Genomic DNA, 12,734 nt, shown 5'->3' with positions numbered 1-12,734 from the left:
AGCCGATCAATTTTTATAGCTTATGTTATAACGAATTTGACCTTCCATCAAAGCCTACGCTGATATAAAGAAACTCTATTGTTGACTATTATTGAAAGGACATGAGTAAGCTGTGAGCTTGAACTATTGAGGCTGTGAAAAAAATGTCCAACTGATTTCTTCTTTCCCACTTGCTGTTGCAGAGCAGGATCTCCTTAAATTGTCATATCCATGGATTGTTGGGTTTAGGAGAGGTTGATCTCTTCTCCCCACTAGCTGATGCAGAGTACGATCTGCATAGATTGTGATATTGATGGGTGGTTGGGTTTTGACAATTATACAATAGAGATGAATAAGATATGAGCTTGAAATTATTGTGGCTTTGAAGGCTATGAGAAAAAGGGTCAAGCTGATTCCTTATTTGCCACTTATTGTTGCAGAGTCGGATCCGCTTACATTGTGATATTCATGGATTGTTGGGTTCAGGAGATGTTGATTCCTTCTCCCTCACTTGCTGTTGCAGAGTAAGATCTGCATAGATTGTGATATTGATGGGCTGCTGGGTTTAGCAAAAGACGATTTCTTGTTTTCGCACTTGCTGTTGCAGAGTAGGATATGCATAGATTGTGATCTTCATGGGTTTTTGGGTTTAGGAGGGGTTCATTTCTTCTTCCCCACTTGTCGCTGCAGAGTACGATATACATAGATTGTGATAGCCATGGGTTGTTGGGTTTAGGAAGGGCTCATTTCTTCTTCCCCACTTGCTGTTGCAGAGTAGGATCTGGATAGATTGTGATATTCATTGCGCGAGACAAATCTGGACATGGAACTCATACTCTGTCTACAGCAGGGGGGAATTTCGTGAAAAATGCAAGTATATATCGACATGCAAAAGGGATTGCAAAAGGAGGAGCCCCTCATGCTAGAGTTGCAAGTTATAAAGTTTGTTGGCCTATAGATTCAAGCGGCTACAATTGCTATGATGCAGATATTCTTGCAGCATTCGATGAAGGGATACATGACGGAGTTGATGTGTTCTCAGTTTCTCTGGGAGGTCAACCTCCCATTCCAGATTATTTTCAAGATTCAATTTCAATTGGATCGTTCCATGCAGTTCAATTCCTCCTACCAAACGTTCAACATGTCAATGAATGTAGAGTTGTCTACCAACACAGAGAGAGAGTTCTTTATGGTTAAATATATGATTTTTGTGTTGATGAAGTCCACTGTTGGAAGACAACCCATTAACCAAAGCCAAAGAATATGAAAGGTGAGATACGATCATGGCGATTTTGTAACACTTAGATGGAGATAGTAAACAACATGGATAGTGTGTGCACCAATTCCCTGAACTTGCAGCGGGTGCCTTTCAGCTTAGAGTTACTAAAGAAGTCGAAGAGAAAGAGATAGAAACTGTTGAGATTTTTTGTTTGTAATGAAATAGGAAAAATCTCAGCTGGTGACAACAATAGGAATTCAGGTCCTAGATTAACTCCAGGTTGTTGGGAGGGAGTTAATGCCTCCTATATTTGATGTGAGGGAATTAATGAGGCTGTTAGATTCTCTGGGCTATATAATAGGAAACCGTTCGGATGTTTGCTAAGAGAGTGTGAGGATTTCTTGATGTAATCTCCAATTTGATTAATAAATTCCTGATGCCTATGTTTGGTGGACATAGCCCAGATTGGTTGGGTGAACCACATTAAAAATTGTCTCCTATGTGCTTGATTGTTCTGCTGTGATAATTCTGTGTTTATTTAATTTTGTTGTGCACCTGAACCAACAATTGGTATCAGAGCAATGTTGGAGGTGCTGAGATTGCATGCTGGAGGGTGAATATCACTGCTGCGCGGTAGAGACCAGACCTGCGTGCTGGAATTGGGCGCATAATTGAATGCTGGTGCGTTTGCTGTGCGTGGTGAGGAGCAGCCGCTGAGGTGAATGCTGGTGCGTTTGCTGGGCAGCCCTGGCGTGGTGAGGAGCAGCGCGCTGATATACCTGGTTAGAGTTGCAGCAGGTTATCGAGGAATTGAGACGAGTAAAGGTTCAAGCCTCGGTCGATCGGCACAGTGGAGGTATTTTTTGCTTTGTTTTTGTTTAACAAACCTGCGTTGAAAACAAAAATTATGGATTGAGCATGGACGTTGTTTGGCATGGAATTATGAGTTGCTGTGTGTGAATTATGAATTGCTGCGTGGAGTTTGTGGCAGTTTTTTAAGGGGCAGATTTTTTAAAGTTATATAACACATATTTGTTAAAACAAAAAAAACAGCAGAACGCATGTTGGAAAGTATACCATGGTCTTTCACATAAAAGAATTTGATTTTTTCTTTTAGTGAGGAATATACAACGATGGATTTATGAGAAAGCACTTACATTGTTGCTTTAAAATATGGCTTTGACCATTACGCATGTGGACCATTAAGGAAGCACTTACATTGGTGCATGGTTTGATTGCGTAATTTGCATGAAAGGGATGTAATGCTTTCAAGTGTGATACTCAACGGCAGGAATTGTTTTTTTTTGTAAAGCGAAGACAGCGAAGCATAGGCAGTTTTCTTTGTTATGTAAAAACAAAGGCATAGGCAATTTTTTTTTAAATTGCTGGTTTGATATTGGAGATTATTGTGTTTTTTGATACAAAATGGCGAAAACTCAAAGTGCCCGGTTTGAAATTGAGAAATTTAATGGCAAGAATAATTTTGAGATCTGGAAGGTGAAGATGCATGATCTGCTGGTTCAACAAGGTGTGGCGAAAACACTGTTGGGGAAAAACAAAAAACCTCCTTCCATGACGGAGGATGAATGGGATGAGATGGACGATAGAGCTCTGAGCGCAATTCGGTTATGTCTGGCGGACGATGTTCTGTTCAACATTGTGTCAGAGAAAACCGCCGCAGGCTTGTGGTCAAAGCTTGAGAAGCTCTATATGAAGAAATCCTTGACAAATCGGATTCTCCTGAAATGGCAGCTTTACAGTTTGTGGATGAAAGAAGGTACCTCAATTGCTGATCACCTGAATGTTTTTAATACCTTACTGGTGCAATTAGACAGTCTAGATGTGAAATTTGATTCAGAGGATAAGGCAATAACTCTATTATGTTCTTTGCCTGAATCCTGGGATCACTTTGTTACTTCCATAAGCTTTAGTACATCAGAAATTCTTGAGTTTGACGATGTTGTTGGAGCCTTGTTGGCTGAGGAGACGAGGAAGAGGTCGAATGCAGACACCTCTACATCAAAGGTAATGATGGCCAGAGGTCGCTCACGAGAGAGACACTCCGGGGGAAAGCATAGCGACTCTCGCTCAAAGTCCAAAGGAAAGAAGCCAAAGGTGAAGTGCTGGCATTGTGGCAAGGCTGGACATCTGAAAAAGGATTGTTGGAAGCGAAAACAGGCTGCTAAAGAAGGCCCTTCGACAGAAAAGAAGGAAGCCAACACCACAGATACAGGTTCAGTATTTGGTTCAGGTATGAGTGATGAGGTATTGTCTGTTAATGTTTCTAAGCATGATCAACATTGGTTGTTAGATTCCGGGGCATCTAACCACATTTGTATTCATAAAGATTGGTTTAAAACATATAAATCAATTGATGATGGTGTTGTGTACATGGGTAATGATGTAACATGTGATATTGTGGGAATTGGGAGCATACAACTGCAAATGTTTGATGGGACAACAAAAATATTAACTGATGTAAGGCATGTACCAGATTTAAGGAAAAATTTGATTTCATTAGGAGCACTTGATTCAAATGGATATAAAACTGTAATTCAAGGTGGAGTAATGAAAATTTACAAAGGAATCTTACTAGTTATGAAAGCTAAGAAAGTAGGAAATCTATTTCAGTTAGAAGGTAGAACTGGGTCAGATCATGTGTGTGTGTCTGAACGTGACAATAGTTCCATTCACTTATGGCATCAAAGATTGGGGCATATGAGTGAAAGAAGATTGAAAATTTTGGCTGACCGAAAGTTACTTCCTAATCTAAGATCTGGAAAATTGGATTTCTGTAAACATTGTCTGTTTGGTAAACAAAGTAAACAAAAGTTTAAAACAGGAAAACATACTAGTAAATGCATACTTGATTATATCCATTCAGATGTTTGGGGTCCAGCCCCTACAGCGTCATATGGTGGCTCATCATATTTTGTATCATTCATTGATGACTTTTCTCGGAAAGTATGGGTCTACATGTTGAAAAAGAAGTCTGATGTTTTTACAGTTTTCAAGCAGTTTAGAGCATTGGTAGAAAACAGCACTGGTAGAACTATAAAATGTTTAAGAACTGACAATGGTGGTGAGTTTTCCTCCAAGGAGTTTGACAGATATTGCAAGGATGCAGGGATTGAGAGACATAAGACCACGGTTTATACTCCTCAGCAGAATGGAGTTGCTGAATGCATGAACAAGACTCTTCTAGAAAGAGCAAGGTGTATGCTGAGTAACGCCGGGTTGCAAAAGGAGTTGTGGATGGAAGCAGTGGCAACAGCTTGTTATGTGATAAACCGATCTCCATCAATGGCAATAGGCTGCAAGATTCCGCAAGAGGTATGGAAAGGACACCCTTGTGACTATTCTAAACTCAGAGTGTTTGGTTGTGATGCATATGCTCTAGTGCCTAAACATCAGCGAACTAAGTTAGATTCAAAGTCTAAAAGGTATATCTTTGTTGGGTATGGTGTTGGAACAAAGGGATATAGACTGTGGGATCCTACTACCCGCAAAATCATCATCAACAGAGATGTAAAGTTTGATGAATCCTCTCTTGTACAGTTAGATGTAGATAGAAGATTGAAACAGGATGATGTATCTGATTTCTAGCATATTCAGTTTGACAGCATTTCTAATGATAGTCATAATGACCATAGTTCAGATTCTAGTCATGAACAGGTTTCAGAATCAGATTTTGAACAGGGTTCAGATGGAGGTCATGAACAGGTCTCAGATGGCGATCATGAAGAAGTTCCTACAGATGATAGACAACCAATTGTGGAAGCACCAGAAACATTCTTAAGGAGGTCTACAAGGATCAAACGCCCTCCGAGAAGGTATGATGATCATGTTACTTCAGTTGCTTTGATCGCTAATGATGATGAACCTTTATGTTATCAGGAAGCTGTAGAAGGTTCAAATAGTGACAAATGGAAAGCAGCCATGAAGGAAGAAATGATGGCCTTAGGTAAGAATGGTACGTGGGATCTGGTTGAACTTCCCAAAGGCAGGAAGACTGTGGGATGTAAGTGGGTGTACAAGCTGAAACGGGGTGTGAATGATACGGAAGACAGGTACAAAGCGAGGCTGGTTGCAAAAGGGTTTTCTCAGAAAGCTGGCATAGACTTTCATGAGATATTTTCACCAGTGGTTAAAATTGTTTCAATTAGAATTGTGTTAGCATTAGTGGCTTTGTTTGATTTAGAGTTGTAGCAGTTAGATGTTAAGACTACATTTCTACATGGTGATTTAGATGAGGAAATATATATGGAACAACCGGAAGGGTTTGTTCAGCATCGCAATGAGAAATTTGACTGCAGGCTCAAGAAGTCATTATATAGCCTGAAGCAGTCGCCTCGGCAGTGGTATAAGAAGTTTGATTCTTTCATGTTGAGTCAGAAATATGTAAGAAGTGAATATGATCATTGTGTTTATTTTAAGCAGTTAAATAATGGCATGTTCATTATCTTAGTGTTGTATGTTGATGATATGCTTTTAGCAAGCAAAAGCATTGATGAAATCAACAGGTTGAAGACTCAGATGGCAAGGACATTTGATATGAAAGATCTAGGAGCCGCAAGACAGATTTTGGGCATGGAGATTTTCAGAGACAGGAGTAATGGTAAGCTGTGGCTATCACAACAGAAGTATGTTGAGAAAATACTTTTGAGGTTTGGTATGAACAATGTAAAGCCTGTTTCGATCCCTTTAGCTTCCAATTTTAAGCTTTCTTCGAGTTTATGTCCTAATACAGATGAAGAAAAGGATTATATGTCTCGAATTCCTTATGCCAATGTAGTAGGATGTTTGATGTATGCGATGGTGTGTACGCGACCAGATATTTCTCATGCAGTTGGGGTTGTCAGCAAATACATGGCAAATCCGAGTAAAGAGCACTGGTCAGCAGTTAAATGGGTGCTTCGGTACTTGAGAGGCACAAGTAGTTATTGTATTTCTTACAATAAGAGTAGTGAATTTGTTTGCGGATATGTTGATTCCAATTTTGCAGGTGATTTGGATAAGAGAAGGTCAACTTCAGGGTACGTCTTTACTCTTGCAGGTGGAGCTATCAGCTGGATGTCAAAGCTACAGAACATTGTTGCTTTGTCCACTACTGAAGCAGAATACATTGCTGCTTCTCATGCTTGCAAAGAGGCGGTTTGGTTGAAAGGTTTGCTTGGTGAGTTTGGTAGGTTACACGACAACATCAGGTACTTTGTGACAGTCAAAGTGCAATACATTTGGCTAGGAATCCGGCCTATCATAGTAAATCAAAGCATATTCCAATCAAGTATCATTTTGTAAGACAGGTTATCACTGAAAGGGGCGTTTCTCTTGAAAAGGTGCCTACAAAGGAGAACTGTGCAGACATGTTCACGAAACCAGTTTTGTTGGAGAAGCTACGCTGGTGTTTGGCTTCTCTTGGCTTGCAGAAAAGATAAAATAATAATAACAAGGCATCAGGCGAATTGTTGTCAATGTGGAGATTGTTGAGATTTTCTGTTTCTAATGAAATAGGAAAAATCTCAGCTGGTGACAACAATAGGAATTCAGGTCCTAGATTAACTCCAGGTTGTTGGGAGGGAGTTAATGCCTCCTATATTTTATGTGAGGGAATTAATGAGGTTGTTAGATTCTCTGGGCTATATAACAGGCAACCATTCAGATGTTTGCTAAGAGAGTGTGAGGATTTCTTGATGTAATCTCCAATTTGATTAATAAATTCCTGATGCCTATGTTTTGTGGACGTAGCCGAGATTGGTTGAGTGAACCACGTTAAAAATTGTCTCCTATGTGCTTGATTGTTCTTCTATGATAATTCTGTGTTTATTTAATTTTGTTGTGCACCTGAACCAACAGAAACATAGGCAAAAAGGAATCCCGCAAAGAGAAAACAAAAATAGTGGCAAAGACAAAGAAGGAAGCACAATAGGACAAATATCTCAAATATCTCATTACAGAGTAGAAAGAACAAAACCAATAGTTTCGAATTGAAAAAAATTAAGATGAAAAAAAGGTTGTCACACTGACAATCCCTTTTAGCGGTTAGCGAAGAGACCAACCATTTTCTAAATTGTCGTGTCTTCCTTAGCTCCATATGTTTTTTTGACACTGTGCACAGATCACTACATATGCGCGAATTTCAAACATTTCTTCTGGTGTTATCGTGTCTTACTTAGCTCCATATTTGTATTTTACGCTGTGTATATAACTATACCTACGCGAACTTCAAAACATTTATTCTGGAGTGGTCGGCAGAGTTAATCGACCGAAAGCCATGGCTGGGATCAAAAGGGCATTCGTTCATTGCCAACGGGCAGCAGTATTGCTCCGCAACGCGGATCGAACACCCAACCTCGCCCAGGCAAGAAAATTTGCCCCTCTATTCCGCAGGTACAGTCAATCAACCCATCCCTGTATACATCATTGTTGATTTTCCAGTGTATTGATCGTCCAACTGCTGCTTTTTATTTATTGATGTTGTTTTCACAGTGAATATGGCAATACAACTGCAGGGTTATCCCTGCGGTTCTCCACTGAATCTGAGGTTGGGAGTTCAAATCCTACAGGTCATATCCTTGACGAAAACAAACGCCGTTTCCTAAATCAGTAAATTTCCCATCAATCCTCGCTTGATTATTGTCCTTGTGGTTAAACTGAATACTTATATGATACGAAATTATATGTGTGATTGATTTTATCTTGTTTCAATGTCATTACTGGATTCATTCAGGAGATATGATTGATTGATGCAGGTTGTTATATAGAAGCAAGCAAAGGGGTTTGCTGGAACTTGATTTGGTGCTTGGGAAATGGGTGGAGGAGAATATTCAGTCTCTACATGACACCCACATAAAAGCACTTGTAGAGGTTCTGAACCTGGTAAGGCCGTAGTTCTTTTGTCGTCGTTTTTGAATTAATTCTTTTGACCATTGTTCATGTCCTTCATGCCTTTAAGAATCAAAATACGATGAATGTTGGTTGGAATAATATGACTTTCAGTAAATGTGTTTCGGGGTTTATCAAACACAGACCCTGCAATCTTAAGGTGCTTAAGTTTGAACATCACTTGCGGGATACGCACCGGCCCTGTGAAAATTTTCCGAGAATCCTCCAATAATTTCAGAGCATTAGCAGTAGTCTATGGATGGCCCTTTATTAGCCTCTAGTAGATGCTATGGATCTTTCAAGCCACGGTGAGAAGGTGGGTGTGGATCTTTCAACCCACCTTGAGAACGTGGCTGCCTAATATATCAGTGCCCATATAATAAATACGTATTATGTTTGAGCCCTGAACTTTGCAAGCTCAAAATCAAAAGGGAAAAAAGTCAACGTTCATGTGCCTTGAGAGAAGGCAAGCTCTAAGCCATATAAGAATTGATTCAAAAATTTAACTACAAGAATACCAATCGTTATCGTTATGGTGGTTTGCCCCACCATCACTTCTGGTCTGTTGTTTGTTTGATGTTGGATTGCTTATGATTAGTATGTGAGTTGCCCATTAGATAGAATATAGCTAAAACTTGATACCCGAAATCCTTAGAAATCTTTTGTTTGTAGCTATCAAGTAAGATGAAAAGGTGCTTCTCTATATGTATTTATACTAGTTAAAGGTATTTCATATATATATATATATATATATCATCTTCTTATATACTTTTAAGGACATAAAATTCATTAATTATAACACATGATAAGTTGAAGGTGGCTATTCATGATACTTCTTCTTAAAATCTCTCAGTTTTTATAACTATTCATCTTTCATTGTTGAAATGCATTGAAACTATGCGATATGGAATAGGGAATGACGCAAAAGTGAACCTGACCATAAGCATCTCTTGCGACACAATGCCATAAATCGATAAAAAATTTATAACTCCCTTTGGGCCTAGCCTAGTTAAGGGGAATATACATAAAGGAAAATACGACTTGTTTAGTACCTTATGCACATGCCTCAGTGGTATTTCCTTATGGTTCTTTTGTCTACATCATGTTTAGGTTTCTTCGTCGTCCATTGCACAGTAAATTAGGAAGGCACTTACCATGACTCTCTAGTAACATTGTTTTTTATCACATACTCAAGCATCTTGGCATGGACAAGATGGGGCACATTAATCTATCAAAAGCATAATGCCTACTAGCATGAAAACCCACTAAACACCGATCCAATTCGAGAATAGATTGAAGGGAAATCTATGTTGATATGGATTGTTTTATTTACCCCTAAAAAATGTTAGACTAAATTAAATAACTTATATTAAAGAATAGTTGTGTTTGGAAGTCTCTTAAATACCATATTCTATTTTGGTTTAAACTCGAATATCAGAAGTGACCCTAACTACAATGATTAAACGAATTTAGTTATGGATATATATGCAACCGTGAAAGAAACAGGCACCATGAAATAATATGTTTATTAAATATTATTAAATGTTTATAAAGATATGCTTAGTTGATAAACCAGTTAGAAGTGGATCAAACGCAAACCTCAATATATGTTTAGATAGACCAATGACGGAAAGCTAGAAAGGAGATGAGGAAACATCAAAAGAGTGTAGTCAATCAAGTCTACTTAAGAATGAAAAGATTAGACAAGCTAATTGAGCACCAGACAGTGCATCACATATTCACTGTTTGAGCTAGCATTTAGGAGGCTAGACAGAATCACTTGAAGCTGTACTGCTTCTGTGTTGATTTTATGAAGGCCTTTCACCCTACCTCTTTATATGCATAGAAAGTTTCACTCTCCAAATTGATGTCTGCAACAGGAAATTGATTGGGGGAAAATATTTCATCAAGGGGCGTGATGCTGAAAATAAACCTTTGAATCTCTTTGAAACAGGGGAATTTCTCTCTGTGCGAGACAAATCTCGACATGGAACTCATACTCTGTATACAATAGGGGGGAATTTCCTGAAAAATGCAAGTATGTATCGACATGCAAAAGGCATTGCAAAAGGAGGAGCCCCTCATGCTAGAGTTGCAAGTTATAAAGTTTGTTGGCCTACAGATTCAAGCGGCTACAATTGCTATGATGCAGATATTCTTGCAGCATTCGATGAAGGGATACATGACGGAGTTGATGTGTTCTCAGTTTCTCTGGGAGGTCAACCTCCCATTCCTGATTATTTTCAAGATTCAATTTCAATTGGATCGTTCCATGCAGTTCAAAGAGGGAAGGTTGTCGTCTGTTCTGCCGCAAATCTTGGTCCAAGACCGGCGACAGTTCAAAATGTGGCACCTTGGATCATAACTATGGGAGCAAGCAGCATCGACAGAGCATACCCTTCGAGTGTTCATCTCGGAAACAACATAACATATATAGTAAGTACGGTTTATTGGCATTCCTAATTATTTTATGTTTTACAATTTTTTTAGTTTTCTGAAGAATTTTTATTTAAGATTGACTCACATTAGCGAAAATTATTTTTATTATATTTTGAGGACATGACATATTTATACATCAACATCATATTGGGTTGTAGGATACCTAACATTTCCAATTGTTCTATAAAGAATGTCATAGACTGCTTTTTTGCCAGGAAAATTATAGAAATTCCGGTAAGATTTTGATAAAATCATGCAGAGATTTTCGTAAACCCAAGTTATAGTTGTTAAACTTCAAGATTTTAGGTGCCCCAGAGATTTTTGATGGTGTTGAATCCCTTTCCATCATCAAAAACATGACTCAACCACGGTTATTGCAAAAATTTTAAAGATTCTTTTGCCAGGATTCCAACCACTTTTGACTGTCCAAGGCAATTCCTCCACCTAGATATCCTTATTAAAAAACAGCCTAAACAAAATTATGTCTGGTTTCTGGGAAAATGCACGTTTATCTCTAAATAACAAAAGAGATCACACTAAACGTGTACAATTAAAAGCTAGGAAATCGCAAATTACCCTGTAACATGTAATAAAATAAACCAATTTGAACTCTGTGAGGGTGGTGACTAGAATAAAGTAAAACTTCTTTTACTAGGAAAGATCAAGCTCGGAAAAAACAAAACAAAAAATTCAAAGAGCAAGTTTCTTTTCCAAACCATTTTATGCCCTACATTGACAATCAATGAAAACATCATGACAAGACATAGTGCTGGGACAAATAAAAACGAATTGCTATTGTCCGCAATATTTGACTAGAAAGCAGTTATGTCCGTTATTACTATTGAAACAGGTCCCAAAGCTTCAACGGATCCAATTGCATGCCATGATCAGCATATGTGTGACCGATTTTCCTTTTTAATACAAGTATGTGTCAATGTCAACTAGCTTTATTTAATACGGAAATGGTAAGTTAGGAAACCTATACGAGCTCATCTCCGCTAATTTCAGTCAACAAAGCTACCAAATCTTTTAATCCCTATGTTTAGCCTCTGGCGCTCAGTGAAATCAGTAATTTTGACTTAATCATGACAAGGCTTACTGATCACGCAAATAAATTTCAATTCATATTCTTTGTGATATCTTATTAAAGACCGGTTATAAATTTCAGCGCATATTCTTTGTAATATCTTATTAAAGAGCAGTTATGTCTGTTATTACTGTAAGAATCAGGTCCAGTAACTAAAAAGTTGCGATTCGATACCATGATCCGCGGATGGATAAAAGCAATTTCTCCCTTTATAAACAAATCTTGGCCAGAGTCGATTAGCTTACTTTAGTACGTAAAGGACACGTTAGGAATGATATGCAGGAAACAACATAACATATATAGTAAGTACGGTTTATTGGCATTCCTAACTATTTTATGTTTTACAATTTTTTTAGTTTTCTGAAGAATATTTATTTGGATTATATATTTTTTTTTAAATGTTGTTTCTGAATTTGTTGTATCAACTGTTATATATTGGGACCACTACCTTAAGAATATGAGACTAACTTTTTACTCAAAATAATAATAAAAGTTTGGAAATTTACTAAGACCTATAGGTTTGGAAATTTACTAAGACTTACAATTTAACAAGATATCAAAACCTTGACTGATATTAAATTCCCAAGTCACCTAGGAATTAGGGTGTTGGAAGAACAGAAAAACCCCATAGCACTTATAATTTACAAAATTCATAGATTAAACCTATGATTCAAATAAATCCTAAAAACATATGCAAATAATGGTAAAGGTTTAGTATTACTAAGGCTTGCGGGTAAACACAACATTCAGTGTCTTTAAAAACTCTGTAACACCATTTTTTTTTAAGTTCATGAATCCAACAAATCTCTACCAATTTTCAAGTAAATTTGACAACAAAGAGGCCAAAAATTTCTTCAAAAGGTAGAACAGTTGCACTACGGACGGCAGGCTGGCTTAGTGCTTCTTCTCTAGTTAAGTAATGAAGCGCGTTTAATTCATCTTATGAAATTCGATTTACCAGTATTCCCATAAAGCCCGAGGGTGGAAATCTATCCCCGCAACATGGAACGGCTAAATATATTTCATCATGTTTTCTTGGAAAGCATTGTCATTGAAAGATGCATTGTTTGGAGACTAATAAATACAAGTATTAGGGAATCAATTCAAAAGAAAAAAAATGCAATG

The 12,734-nt window shown here is 37.9% G+C and overlaps 1 protein-coding gene across 1 annotated transcript; it reads left to right on the top strand.

The window, feature by feature from the left end:
- Positions 1 to 7,267: 7,267 nt before the first annotated feature.
- Positions 7,268 to 8,446, top strand: LOC149212595 (succinate dehydrogenase assembly factor 2, mitochondrial-like). The gene is made up of 3 exons (XM_089390627.1): positions 7,268 to 7,588; positions 7,688 to 7,804; positions 7,951 to 8,446. Exons 1-3 carry the CDS (start codon positions 7,473 to 7,475, stop codon positions 8,087 to 8,089), a joined length of 372 nt encoding a protein of 123 aa, XP_089246753.1. The 5' UTR covers positions 7,268 to 7,472; the 3' UTR covers positions 8,090 to 8,446.
- Positions 8,447 to 12,734: the final 4,288 nt, after the last annotated feature.

Source organism: Pinus tabuliformis, chromosome 1_1 (genome assembly GCF_031772625.1).
Source record: "Pinus tabuliformis cultivar Carrire ecotype Pingquan chromosome 1_1, CPIR1, whole genome shotgun sequence".
Taxonomy (NCBI): domain Eukaryota; kingdom Viridiplantae; phylum Streptophyta; class Pinopsida; order Pinales; family Pinaceae; genus Pinus; species Pinus tabuliformis.
The sequence above is the reverse complement of the archived record's forward strand: the minus strand, read 5'-3'. Positions and strand labels throughout refer to the sequence as shown.

What these genes read in the sequence shown, in the direction of transcription:
- LOC149212595 (XM_089390627.1), top strand. Translation starts at nt 7,473, where the DNA reads ATGGCTGGGATCAAAAGGGCATTCGTTCATTGCCAACGGGCAGCAGTA. An exon ending in TTTGCCCCTCTATTCCGCAG is followed by an intron (nt 7,589 to 7,687) that starts GTACAGTCAATC and finishes TTGTTTTCACAG; the next exon opens with TGAATATGGCAATACAACTG. An exon ending in AAACGCCGTTTCCTAAATCA is followed by an intron (nt 7,805 to 7,950) that starts GTAAATTTCCCA and finishes TGATTGATGCAG; the next exon opens with GTTGTTATATAGAAGCAAGC.